The sequence below is a fragment of the Protopterus annectens genome, chromosome 4.part1 (genome assembly GCF_019279795.1).
Source record: "Protopterus annectens isolate FY-2018-M chromosome 4.part1, PAN1.0, whole genome shotgun sequence".
In the NCBI taxonomy this organism is placed as follows: domain Eukaryota; kingdom Metazoa; phylum Chordata; order Ceratodontiformes; family Protopteridae; genus Protopterus; species Protopterus annectens.
The window spans coordinates 1,005,493,159-1,005,507,803 of record NC_056734.1 but is presented as its reverse complement, the minus strand read 5'-3'; the positions used below and the strand labels follow the sequence as shown (position 1 = coordinate 1,005,507,803).

General features: G+C 40.0%; 1 protein-coding gene across 1 annotated transcript in view; it reads right to left on the bottom strand.

The window, feature by feature from the left end:
- The window catches only part of DLG1 (discs large MAGUK scaffold protein 1), a 3,205,960-nt gene that overhangs the window by 1,407,420 nt on the left and 1,783,895 nt on the right, over nucleotides 1–14,645 (bottom strand). The window contains exon 13 of the mRNA XM_044070715.1: nucleotides 1,240–1,255. Within this exon, the coding sequence (XP_043926650.1) occupies nucleotides 1,240–1,255 (16 nt within the window). The remainder of the gene's footprint in view (nucleotides 1–1,239; nucleotides 1,256–14,645) is intronic.

The window sequence follows — 14,645 nt, the reverse complement described above, 5'->3', positions numbered from 1 at the left end:
GTGAGTTGTATGGGGAGTTAGTAATGAATCTGGCTATTTTATGGTAAGTCTGTTGCAGTTTGTTTAGAGTGGAGGCCTGGATATTGGTAAGAAATGGGGTGGCATATAAGAGGGAGGGGAGGAGGAGTGCCTGGCCCAGGGTAAGTCTAGATTCAGGGGTTAGGAATTTTTTGTTCCGATATAGCAGACCTAGTTTCTGGTTTGTTTTTTTTATACATTGGAGTATGTGTAGGTTGAACTTGAGTTCGTCATTGATAATGACCCCTAGGAGTTTTGTGTGGGTGTCAGGTTGAATATTTGTATTGTTAAAAGATGTAATAAAAAAGGAGGTTTTGTGATGAGAAACAGAACGGGGAAAGAAAAGTAGGAGTTTGGTCTTTCTGGGATTTAGGATCAATAGGTTGTGAGAGAGCCATTGTTCAGTGGATAGTAGGGCCTGTTGGGTCAGGGAGTGTAGTTCAGGAATGTTATTTGAGATGGATATAAGTGTGGAGTCGTCGGCATACTGAATAAGGGAGGATTCTTTGCATGAGGTGTAAAGATCATTGGTGAAGATGTTAAACAATAGGGGTCCCAAGATGGAGCCTTGGGGAACACCAGTGGAGATGGGAAGGAAAGGTGAGGAAGATGAGAGCCATTTGACAGATTGTTCCCTGCCAGATAGGTAACTATTAAACCAGGCAAGTGTGGAGGGGGATAGGTGGAGATTTGCGAGTTTGGATAGTAGTAGAGGATGAGAGACAGTATCGAAGGCTTTGGAGAGATCTAGGAAGAGACAGGAAATGCGTTTATTGTTGTCTAGGGCCCCTGCAATGATATGAGTGAAGGACAGGAGGGCAGTGGTGGTGCTGTGGTGAGGATGAAATCCATGTTGGGTAGGGGTACGTAAGTGGTGTGTGAGGAGGTGATTGAGAAGCTGTGAGTGAATACATTTTTCTAATATCTTGGAGAGGGGGGACAGAATGGCAATGGGTCGGTAGTTTGTGGGGTCAATGGAGTTTCCATCTTTATGAAGAGGGATAGTGAAGAAAGATTTCCAAAGGGAGGGAACAGTTGATTCCAGAATAGATTGATTAATTAGTATAGATACAGGATAGGCAATTGAGCCGGCAGCAAGTTTGAGGAATGTAGGAGATAGATTGTCAGTGGAAGGAGAGCAAGGTTTTAGCTTGAGTAGTAGAGATTTGATGTAAGTAATGGGAACTGGCTCAAAAGAAAACAAAGTTGTGTTAGTGGGACTTGGAGAGGTGGGTGTCTAAGTAGAGTTTGGCTTAGAGGTTACCAGATTTTGGATGGAAGAGATAAAGTGTTTATTCAGGGGGGTAGCTGTTTCCTGAGAGGAAGAGTTAGGGTATGGGGAGGGATTAGAGGGCTTTCCAGGATAGAGGATGTTGTTGAGAGTTGACCAAAATTTTTGAGGATTGGATTTGTTGTTAAGATGAGCAGAGCTGTAGTATAACTTTTTGTCATTAGTTGTATGTTTTTTGCAAGGTTCTTCAGTTGCCTGTATTTTTGAAGAAAAGGTGGTTGTTTACTTTTAGTCCAGGTTTTCCAAGCATGATGTCTTTGTTTCATAAGGGACCTAGTCTCTTTGGAGAGCCAGGGAGCATGGTTTGATTTTACTCTGATCTTCCTAGAGGGAGCTAAGGAGTTTAGAGTATTCATGACGATGCTATTGAAAGTGCTTACAGCATTGTTTAGGGGGAGGTGTTTTAGAATGGACCAATCTATGTTGTGGAGAATGGAGTTAAACTGGGATGAACTGAAAGTCGATAGTTTTCAACAGTTTTTGATAAGGTGGGGTTTAGGAATATGGGAGTAGTGTCTTAAGATGGTGGTAGGGAGATGATCACTGAGGTAGTCAGGTAAGGTGGTGGGATTGTGGTATTGGTGGGGAGAATTGGTAAGGATCCAGTCTATGATGGAGCTGGAAGAGGAATTTTTATGATAGCGAGTGGGAGATGTTATAAGTTGGTGGAAGCCGTGTAGGTGGATACTGAGTTGGGGGGAGTCAGTTGTGAGTTTGGACCAATCAATGTTGACATCACCAAGGATAAGTGTCTCATATGGTATGTTGTGGGAGAACCAGGATAGGATGTTTTCAAGAATGGGCAGATTGTTACCAGGGGGAAGGTAGATAGAGGCAATTGCAAGTTTTTTGTGGGGATTCAGATGGCAGTTAAGGATGATGATTTCAGCTGGGAAGAAGTCAGGAATTGGGGAAGGGTATGGTGAGAGGTTAAGAATGTTTGAGTAGAGGATGGCCACGCCACCACCTTTTTTTACAGGTCTATCAGATCGGAAGATATTATAACCTGGTGGGTGTATTTCGCTATTTGAGATGTGTGGCTTGAGCCAGGTTTCAGATAGGGAGAGGATGTGAGGGGTATTGAGAGCTATCCATGAGTGCAGCTCAGTGACTTTATTTGCTAGACTCTGAATATTCAATGAGTAAATAGTTAAGTATTTGGATGGAGATGATTGTTGTGACTGAGGTTGGTGACTGTTAAAGGAGTAAGATGGGGGCAGTGTAGAGGTAGTTTTGGGGAGAGAAGAGGGGCCAGGGTTGGGATGGATATCTCCAGAACAAAGTAGGTTTTTAGTGAGGAGAGAGTGTGCAGTAGATGCCAGATGGAGTTTGTATAGTTTTGACTTAGCTTTGTGGGAAGGTTTAAAAACCTGTATTTATGGATAGTTTATATAGATTTGAGATAGAGGTAGTAAAGAGATTAGGGGAGATAGTAAAATATGAAGTAGTTGGATATATGTTGTATGAGTGAGAAGTTGGTGAAAATAGGAGTGGGTCAGAGAGATTGGAGTGGTAAGAGGTGGAGATAGAGAGAATAAGGAGTAGTGTAAAAGATATTAGAAAATAATACATGTTGGAATAAAATATGGTCAGATAGAGTAGTAGAGAGACAGTGGTATAGTTGAAGTGGTGTTGACAAGATTGACAGAAAAGTAAGGTGGTTGTGGCAATAGGCAGGAAGTGGAATTGTAGTGGCCAGTGGGACAGGAAGGGGAGGGATAGTTAGATATAAATGTAATTGTAATGGGGGTGGGTGGGAATGGGGGTAGGGGAGAAAAGTGAGCCCGAGCGTAGTGAGAGCGAACGGAGTGGGGCTAGCACCCTGGTCAAGATGAAGTCATAGAAAAAATCAGAAAAGATGGTGAAAAACTAGCTTGAGAGACAAGGATATAACGTTTCTAAAGGTATAGTCACCAGAAATAAAATAAAAAGACATACAATATGAGCAGACGTAAGCTTACAAAAGGACACTGGCCTCAAACTACACAAGTAGATTTACTTGAAGGAAACCCATTGCTGTATGGTTAAAATAAGCGACAACAGAGAGGTGCTTTGCAATTTTTCTCATATATGTGCGATATGGATAATGGAACCATCAAAATAGTACATGCAATGTGTCACCAGGATGGCTAAAAACTGTCAGGCAGTTAGCCTAGATTTCCTCATCATGAAACAGAACAGGGCAATTGATGACAATAACTATTCTAGCAGAAGATAAGCCCTTGTTGGTTTATATCCAATAGTGTCTCCTATTTTCTGCCATGGAAACAAATTGTACTTCTGTTTCCTGAGGGTAACCCCAGAATGGGTAGACCATGTATGATGTAGTCCAACATTTACTGAGTCTCCTCCTAGAACTAGCCCAGAATCGGGCAGTCATCCACATAAGGGTAAATATGGATGGCTTTCATCCAGCTGTGAGCTATTTCTGGGAAAAGTCATTCTGTGAAAACTCTGGATACAGTAGCTAAACCAAAGGACAAAGACACTGATAATGATGGCTCTCCCAAGTGACAACCCTCACATACTGCTTTGACATCTTGTAAATGGGAATGTGGAAGCAGGCATCCTTGACATCCAGAGTAACAAACAGCACCTGTAGAGACAGGAAAGTTAGTAAAGACTGCAGTGTGAACATCGTGAATTCTAGAGGTTTTAGGAATTTCTTTACCTCCAAAGGTTATAAAATTGGTTTCCTGAGCATGCCCTTTCTCGGGAAGAGAAACAGCCTTTAGTAGAACTGCATAGTTGTGTAAGAGCTTATCCTAATAGTAGATGCTTGAATAGATCACTGTTGCAGTAATGCTGACTGAAGGATCATATCCTCCCAAGGATATGTACATCTAACCAGTTTACCAAAGCTTAGGCATACATTCCTTTTGTGCCGTACCATCTAACCTTAGACCAACGTACAAAACTGCTTACTGGTACATGAGAGAGACATGGAAGCAAAAATCCTTAAAGCTTTCTTACCCCAGATAAAGATTAAGAGAAAAGAAAAGGAGGAATGGATAGAAAAAGGAATTCTACCTTAGCCTGTGAAACAGGAGAAAGGTGATGGTGGGAGGGTGATTACACTGCAACAGTGATTTAGATGAATATCTACTGTTGTGGTTAAGTTCTTATATAACTGTATTGTGTTTACCAGGGGTTCCTATCGCATGATTGAAAATTGTATACTGCGAACGCGTATTGAGCGAACCCGATTGGCTGAAACGTCACGCGCGTAACACGGAAATCGCCGTAGGGAATAGTTTCCCTTTACTTCAACGCAGTGCAATCTTGGAGTAGGAATATTTAAGTAGCAGGGGTGGGGGGAGGGTGCAGCCACCCACATGGGGGGTGCAGGGGGGCTTGCCTCCCTGCCTACAGCGTTTAGGCAAGTATATTTTTTTTATTTTTTTATTATATTTTCAAAATTTCAAACATCGCTCATATGGTGTTCGATGCTTGAAACTTTTGAAAATATAATATAGACCCTTTATCAGCAGACCATTGTTGTAGCAATGCTATTTGGATGGTGCAGTGGCATAGTGGTTAGTTATGTCGCCTCACAGCAAGAAGTTCTGTTTGATTCTCGGCTGTTCCTTCTGTGCGGAGTCTGCATGTCCTCCCTGCGTTTGTGTGGGTTTTCTCTGGGTGCTCCAGTTTCCTCCCATGTTACCAAGATATGCGCGTCTGGAGCATTTCTCCTCAGACATCTGCTGAAAATTGGCTCATTCCAAATCGGACTTTCTGGGTACACAAATGTTAAAATAAATAAATAAATGCTAGCTAACAAGAAAAATCTTAGAGCTTTTATGCAGATTGGCTGGAGGTTTGGGAGAAAGAACGACAGTGCAGTAACCCCTGAAGACTGGTTCTGGGAAGACCTGTTCTAGCTCTAGAAAAGGCCATCTATTTTGTAATGTCTGGTAAAGGTGTGGCTGGAAAACAAGGCATCCACCTTTAAAGGAGATGTGTGGAATGAAGACTCTTGAAAAAGGTACCAGAAGAAGTAACAGCTCTAGTGGCATGTGCTTTAGTGTGTGGTTGGAGGGATTCTGTACTGTACAAAATGGTTACGCAATAATGTGCTTTGCATTATCCCCTTGTTCAACAAAGATACATTCTGCTTTGGGTTATGTAGCAATGGATTTTTACATGTTCAACATAGGCAGGAAGCTGACCTGAAACCTTTATCCTCTCAAAGAACAGCAAAGATAAGAATGCCAATTTTTGCATATTGGTTCCATGCACTGTATTCCACATGATAGCTATGCAACAGTAAATCTTGCATAACTTCCTATTTCAGAATGGAATTATGTCCAACTTTGCTATTTGTAGCCATGTACTGCAGTGCTGGCAACAGGCAACAAGGACTGCTTTTCTTTAAGAAAATTAAGGTTTCAGGTTAGCATCCTGCCTAGGTCCGACATGCAGTACATTGTTACAAATAAGTAGGGTATACCACAATATTGAAAATGTGGATTATGCGAGGCATACTATTGCATGGTCATCATGTTGAGTACAGAATCCATTCAAGCACGTTTTCCTGCCATGGAAGAAATGGGAAAGAAATGACAATGGAGATTCATCTAGAAACAGTTTGCTTACAAACTGGAAGATGCTGCTTCTTTCCTTCAAAGGAAATGAACTGATCAGGTTTTCTAATACTTTTACTGTTCAAATAGAATCTTAGTTGTCAGTAAGAATCCAGTAAAGTATCCTTTCTCCGTTATTTTGAGGATAAGGGAAAAATACAGAGAGGTGGACGGACACCAAAAGCATCTTAAGAATGTCTGTCTGAATCTCCAGAAGGACTTTTGTATAGGAGAGGAAAGAGTAGGAAGGAATAAAGGAATCTCCCTTTCTGTGGAAAAAAAAAAAGGCATCCATTCTCCAAGGCTTCCTTGCCAGGAGATCTGGAGCAAGCTAGTTTGAGCTGACTGCTCAGAGAAGAGGCAATGAATACTCTGTTATGTTACTGAGTCAGCACTCCAGTGCCTCACATCTATGCCAAGTGTGTCAGTCAATTTCCAGACTCTTCTCTGGACTTAATGAAGTGTGTGCTGAGGTTGGCCATAGATACTAAAGGCATCCAAGGTGCTCAGCAGTCTCTGCAGCTATTTTTGTTTGCATGCTCTACCCCCCCCTCCAGTGACGTGGTTGTGTCCAAGGGGTGGGGATTATACGGACTGTGTTGCCCGTCTTCTGCAGCAACTCAGCCGGTTCCACTCACCTCTCATCTATGGGCCACGTCTCCTCCTGACAACTTCCACCACGGAAGGTTACAAAAGACACCCAGGCCATCCCACCCCCTTGCAGGATAGACATGTATATCCTTCCTTGCCATTCTGTCAGTCAACCAAGTTAATTGATCCAGGTTCACCTGAAGTTGTCGGGGCTTTATCCCTTTACTTCACTGGAGTGACTAGCAATGAGACTCGTCTTGAAGGTACCCCAATGATGAACAATTAGTTCTCTGTTCAACATCCATTTGTGGGGTTCTGAATTGGATCTGCTCAGGAAGTCTGCCCTTGTATTCAGTTCTAAAGGAAAAGGGATGTACATTGTCTGGAGGAAAAGTACGCTGAATAGCAAGGTCCCAGGCTGCCACTGACACCCTGCACAGGTGTTAAGACTTTGCCTGCCTGTCCCTCCCCCTAACGTGGTTTGTTAAAAACCACATGACAGTGGTGATGCCTGTTAGGATCTGAAGAGCTCCTCTTTTCCAAAGGTGATGAATAGCAAGACTTTCATTTCTTTGATGCTTAAATGCTTTTTCCTATCCTGTCTGGACTAGACTCACTAAATTCTGAAAATTTTTGAGCAACAGCCCACCAACGCCAAAGATAAAAAGTCTGTAGAATCTGGTCAAACTTTTAATTGGTCAGTCTATCAAAAGAGTTTTCTTCACAAAGGGCAACACAGAAATTGGGAAGTAAAGATGATGAGTGAGAGGGATAGAAAGCAGTCTGTCAAGTACTGGATCTTTTATAGAAGAATACATGATATCATGCTGGATGTACTGAGAAAGCATACCAGGAGCACCAAAGACTGAAAGAGATGCAGTACAGACAGAATCTGCTGAAGTTCAGTGCGGACCCTACGCTGAAACATATTTTTTTGTGAACCATAAAACAAGAAGGATAAAGTGGCCTAAATGAGGAAGTCATCCAAATAAGTGTGGATGTAGATACATGGAATCTGCAGAATGTTGCAATGGGGGCTACACACTTTCTGAACACTTTAGGTAGAGTGGAAAGCTCAAAAGGCAAAACAGTAAAAAGATATCCCCTCAAAAAATAAAAAAAATTCCTTAAGAGGGATATGAAGGTAAGCATCCTTCAGGTCCAAGGTAACCAATAAAGCCTTGGGAAAGATCACAGGGAAATTATCATGGAGCATCACTGTCCTGAATTTTAGAACTCTTAAAATAAATGCTCCGAAAGGGTAACTCGAGAACTGGCTTACTGGTCCATTTTTTTTCATGGTACAAGGAATACTTTGGAATAAACTCCTTTTACTGTTTGATGCTAAGGGACAGGCTCTTTAATACTCCTCGATGGAGGAGGTTGAAAATGACTGGGAGAACCAGTTACTGTTAGTTTGAAGGGACATGCGGAATTCCAGACAGGATTGGAGGGGCTCTCCTTTGAACACTACGTATTTCTGACAATGCCCAGAACTCTTAAGAGTTGTCTGTTAACAGCTTTTCAAAGGGGAAGACACACAAAGTGTGATGGAAAGGTTGGAGGGAGAAGGCTGAGGTAGGGAAAGGAGGGAAGAAAACAGTCAGAAATGAGGTTTGTCTGAGAAGGACCCTTTGGACCCTTTGAAACCAGATTTGGCCTTGTTCTGCTATTTTTCAATAAAAATTTCTTCTTTTTGTTGACTATTTATGGTTTTAGGAAAAAAGCCAGATTTAAAGGGATAGCTGCTTAAAAAGTTTAAAATGGGGGAAAGAAGTTGCTTGAAATCTGCATTATTTTCCCATGTCCTAAGATCTGTTTGAATATTTTACCAAATGTATGCTCAACTTCTCTGTCCTTTTTCTCCCTATTAATTGTCCCTGCTATGAATACAGCATTTAAAATATTTTAAATTGACCGTTTCTCTCCACTAGAACAGTACCTTACTGTACTGTGGTGGTTTCATTTTCAAAAAACTTTTTAGCACGCCCTGAAAAAGTCTCCAATTCATTGATGTCATCAGGGCCACTGAATACAGGTAGTTTTCTGGCCAATCCCCTCTCCAAAACTGTTATCACCATGACTGTCCTAAAAAAAAAACATGTTGTGATGTCACAGCTCCCTGGTCCCTCCCCTACCCATACAGAAAGTAAAGGTTAGAACAAGGAAACAGCATGAGTCACATCTCCTGCTGTGAACTGTCAATCACAGCAGGTAGCTCAAATTACCCTTACCACTTTGACAGCTAGGGAAGTTAGGTGTGAAGGGGGATGGGAGATGAGTCAAAGTAATACAATTCAGGCTTCACAAAAAAAAATTTCTGTTTAGACATTCTAAAAAGAAGCAACAGCAAAAAGCACTTTGAAAGTCTGTTCTGTGGCATTTGCACTGTTTCTGTTTAAAGTAGTCATTGAAAGGCATGAAATGTTATTTAAAACTAACTGACTGAAAGACAGCAGTGTATGCATGTAAAATCTATATAGTGACGAGCTTTAGGAAGAAAGAGGCCTGCATAATGTAACTTTTTGCAGATGAGCACTGCATTGTGGGATAGCTGTAGGTAGACTAAACAATCAGAATTACTTCAAGATGGCAGACCCCATGTGTTCAGACTCAGAAATTATGTATAAACATATTTAAAAATCTGTAAATAGTCCCAGAGTGGTGTTTAAGTGTAGGAAACACCAAACCATGATAAAATAAACATTTTTTTGAGTCTGTGGGTGCAATTCTCCTTTAAAGGAACATCCAAACATCTTCATGAAAAGAGTGAAGATGGAGCCAGAAAAATCTTCTTAATACTAATTCAATAGCAGTTACTCTAGAAGAGGCAACAGAAGCAATCTAGCAATACATTAAGTAACATGTCACTCAATTGGCAGTAATAAGCATATTTTACAAAGGTCTGATGTGAGGTTATAGACTGACATTTTCAAAAATAAATAGCATGTACCTACTTATGAGGATCTGGTAATTAACGGCATAGAAAAACAATGTGGCAGAAGTACAGATGTTCATTCCATATGTGTGTGTCCTTATTTGCTAACCCACTGGTAGAAGGAAGCTAATTAGATGCCTTGTCTGATACTATGGAAACAACTGCTGTGACAAGAGTAGGATTCTTGTACATGTAGTAATAGCTTTTAGAGACTTCATGTTGTCTGTTTTCTTACCTGGTTTCTCGGACACAGAGGGCTGAGATTCAGGGATCAGAAAGGCAGACAGAAATGTATCATCCAAAGCCTTCAATGCAGGAGGCAAAATACAGGAATTAGGTATTTACATATGTAGTTAACTGTCGCATCTCTATTTTTGCTATTTATTTTTTCTTTAAACGTGAATGCACTGCTCATATCATTCTGTTCTATGTATTATTATTTTACTTTTGGATGTAATTAATGTAGAGCTTTTCTCCCCAGGCCACACTGAAAATGGGCTCTTTATAGGCCCAGTGGACTTTTCCCGGTTAACAAATGCAATAAATAAATAAATAAATAAATAGTTGTTTGTCCTCCCATTTAAACTGCTGCACCATCCTTCAGATGGTTATTACCAAACGATAGTTCTTTCTATGGCCATTCTGAAGAGAAGTTATCCTCCTTTTCAGACTGAGGAAGAATACATTTCAGAATAATAAACTATAAGCTCATCATCAGATTCTGAAGAAACTTCTTTAGAAGTGCCCTCCTTCCTTTTATTAGGAGTACAATGAACAGTCAAACTGTGTTGGTTTAAAAGACAAAAGGTCATTAAAAATTCCCGGAGATAAGTTATATCTCCCCCTCTAGAGGGTGCAAACATGAAGGGGTAGCAAAAGGAGAGAGATGCCTAGTCTTTTGTTTTCTCTTCTTTAGAGTATTCAAAGAATTAAGTGTGTGTGTGTGTGTGTGTGTGTGTGTGTGTGTGTGTGTGTGTGTGTGTTGGGGGGGGGGGGTGCACTCCCTGGATGTAGCTCCATACTGGAAACCTAGGATGCCCTCATTGACTAAAATGTGAGAAATATCACCAGTTTCCTTTAATTTGATGAGCATCAGCTCTCCCTTTGCTGCTTTGTCTGCTCTCTGATCAGTTATCTGCCTGCTCCTCATAGGCCTCCAAAGGTGTTTTGATAGTAGGAACAGGCCACACACTAGTATTATGGTCAGAACCAAGATGACAAAAAGACGACACTTCTTATCTCTGCCTTTATAAGGGATCTGCAAACCATAATAATTTTCCTCTTTCATATCACATGAAACTATCAATTCTTTATTGAAAAACTCAGGAAAAGTGGCTTGGAGAGGAGTACGCAGCTGTCCTTTGAGAAAATAGCTAGATACTTTTCTATAGCTGACAGACCAAGAGTTTATGAACCTCTCTTTATAGTCAGGTGACAAAAAAGCTGAAGATTTTCGCTCCTTCACTTCCCTTATGTACCAGCATGTAGTCTCAGGCAGAGATGTAGCATCAGATTTATAGCACAAGAACAAAATACATCTAAAGTTTTGGTACACTAGCTAGACACAATTATCCTTGGGAGGATACGTCCTATCAGTTAGCATTACTGCAATAGTGATTCAGTAATAAACATTACCTGTCTTCCTAACCATGGAGTATTACCTTTACTGTGTGCCAAAGTGAAGCATTTCTGTTAATTTGGACTTTACAGTTTCTGTTGGTCTGCTAGCAGTAATGGTTGACCGCTTTTTTGAGGAGTGTTCATAAAGAGGAGCTTATAAACCCTAGTGATAGTCTGAAGCACCCATTTGACTGAGGTTATGCTTAACCACTGCTGGCAGCAGCAGGCCAACCAATCCCCTATCTTTTTTTTTTCTTAACACCTTTATTACATTCTTATGTTGCAGACAATGACACAGGTACACAAGACAGAAAAGAAAACAAATCATAGCAAAAATGAACTCATTTTCATGCTTTTATATACATATATTTAGACACACAGACTGATATAAATTAAATATAGCGAATGTTAACTAAAAAAATATATATATCTATCCAATATTACATAATTTGCTTATTTTACAAGTTTTGTTCAAACACAATTTTACTTCCATGTAGCTTAAGCTTGCTCCTTCCCTTTTTTTAAAGATCACATCTTAAGTTCCTTTATCGCCTTCACAATATTCTATACTTCAGTTACAGTCTGACTTCCATTCTACTACATTTAATGCTATTAGCTGCCAAAAAAGTAAGACTTTACAATGTCTGAGCAATTCAAATCATATATCCCAGCTGAAAAGAATTATTTCTTTAGTTAAAACCATTTGCATCCCCCTAAAATTTCTGACCGTGTTATGTACATAATTTTTAAAATCTACCAAGTCATTACATTCCCAAAAACATGTTATCAATTACCTCTCTGTCCCATCAAATTTCAAATATTTGCTATCTACCCAAGAAAAAATTCTCTAAAGTCTACCCTGAGCATGCAAACACACAAAAATCTTAAAACTACTGGATTTTGTTGCACAATTTTGAGCAATACAGTTGTCTTTTAATACACTGCCTTTCCATTTTCTCTGCCCAGTCTTTTCTAACCTCCTCTCATTGATTCATATAATTATCATGACATGTTTTATATGCCGTGTAATTATTTCTTTGTTTTTTTTTTAACAGCAACTTCTGTTCTAGAATAATTTAAAAACTCTATCAACATTGATCTTTCACTTAGCACTCCCCATCCCTTTCTCTTTGCCTACATTCGGAAATCAATCCTTGGTAGGGAAAACAGTCTCTAACCTGCAGTCCAAACTTCTGCTTGGCCTACACCCACTCTATTAGCTTTCTGCCTCATTATTCACTCCCAGTACCTTGGTACCTTGAGTAAATTTTCTCCAGTAAATTCCAGCCCGACTTTGCCTGTTTGCTGCACCCCTATCGGCAGTCATTGCTATTGATAAACTTTCCATTACCATCTTGGCTTAGCTCTTAGAACACTTTCTGCTACTTTACAGTATATTAAAATGTTGTTTGGTTGTTGTCATTTTCCTTAAGGACCTGCATACAAAATCTTACTCTGTCCATACTTCTCCAGTTTCATCATCATCCCTTCCCACTATGATTTATAATTTTCTGCTTGTGCTATGTGTATTAGCCTTAACTGCACAGCTCTAAAGTAGGGTCTCGTATCAGGTAATCCTAAACCACCTTGTTCTATGTGGATAACCAACTTATCCCACTTAACTATTACTCTAGTTCCCTCCCAAAAAATTCTTTCAACTTTTATTAATTATGGTCCACAACTTTTCCTCTTGTCAATTAAAATGCACCTAACTTGTGCATAAAACTAAAAGAACTAGAAATATTTTCACTGCTTGTATTTTACTATCCATAACAAAGAGCTACTAGCTTCTCAATTTTTGTATTACCTTTTATTTAGTCTATTCCTACATACCCTTAGCTGCCATAATATAATAATTTTTAATCCATACACCCAAGTACTTCAACTTTTGTTTCCAAAACATGGGTACTGCTGAACCAATTCATGTGTAGGTACAGAGTTTACCACTATAGCCTTTGTTTTATCTTTATTTTTATATCCTAAAAAATCTGAAACCATCAATGTTCTACAACACCAAGATGTGCTTCTATGGATTTATCAAGTACAAAATAATATCATTTACAAATAAAGCTACCTTTTGTAGATTATCATACCAGTTGTATCTTTGAATTTCCAAATCTTTTATTTCATTGCCAGAGGCTTGAAACACACAGCAAAGAGAACAGAAGACATCCCTGCTGGCCTCATCTGACCAAACAACTTGCTGGAGAGGAAACATCCCACCTTAATTCTTGCCTCCAGCCCTTCACTTAACCTCCTAATTAACCCTATTATTCTATTAGTGCTACCATTGCCCAACTCACAAAATCACAGATGACTACTGAATGCTTTTTCAGCATCAAGTCCCATGAATAGTAGAGTTATTTTCTTACATTCTGCTTTCCTATGGATTATTATTCTATTAATGTTTTCAAATATTAGTTTCCTTTCCACAAAAAGTACGCCAATCTATACCTATCAATTCTGGCAACAACTTGCTATTTCTTAGCTAGTAGACAAATGCTTTACATAATGGATCTATATGACACTGGGTCTGAAGAGTCTTTACCCTCTCTGGGCAATACATCCACCACAGCTTTCTTCTGAGATGTTAGTACAAAACCTTCCAGATCTTGATAATTTTCTTCCCTCACAACTTCAAAAAGTCCACAGGAACACAGAATGCTCCTGGAGAGTTCCCTGTTGACAGATTTTACAAGCATTTTTATCTTCTCTCTTCCTCTTTTAGCTATTAAATGTTGAGCCACATCAGCAGCCTCTAACCATGGTATAATTAGATCTTCCATAAACACTTCCATTTGTGTCTCATCTTAGGTTCCACATTCTTCTGCTTTATACAAATGGTCATAAAATGTTCAAAACATCCCTAACATGCACTCAAGTCACTCCACAACAAGTACAAATATGACTGTCATTGTCCATGTTGGTGTGAATGACTTGAGACGTACCTCCCTGGACTACATGAAAAGAAACATGGAAGAGTTCTCGGATCATGTGCCCCAGGCAGATATGACCCTAGCCCTGAGTAGCATTCTGCCTTCACCCAGAATGATACCATGGTATAAAGACAAAATGATTGACTTCAACAATTGGCTAAGTTTCTGGTGCCATTCAAAGGGGGTCCAGTATCTGTCTGCCTGGGACGACATGATCGACAAACCATGATGCTTTGCTAGAGATGGTCTGCACCTGTCGCCCCTGGGATCTAGGTTAATGTTTAAGGCTCTTACCACCCGCAAAGTGCGTTTTTTAGGCAAGGCTCAAATGACAAAACTACCACCGTAACAGATAAAAACATGCAAAATCTGAAGGTTATGCCACTCAATGCTAGAAGTCTAAACCTCAAAATGCACTCTCTCGAGGCACTCCTAAAAATGGAGAACATCAATATCTGTGCAGTAACCGAGATCTGGTTCAAGGCTCCAGAGAGCACCCCTGCAATACCAGGCTACAACTCTTACCACACCTTTCAGCCACCAAATCAGGACCGAAACACTAAAGGTAGTGGAGTGTCCATATTCACCAAGGACATTCACACCTCCAGGCTAGTTGCCCAGCACAATGCGTCTGAAATATTACAGGTGCAACTAACACTAGGTACGAC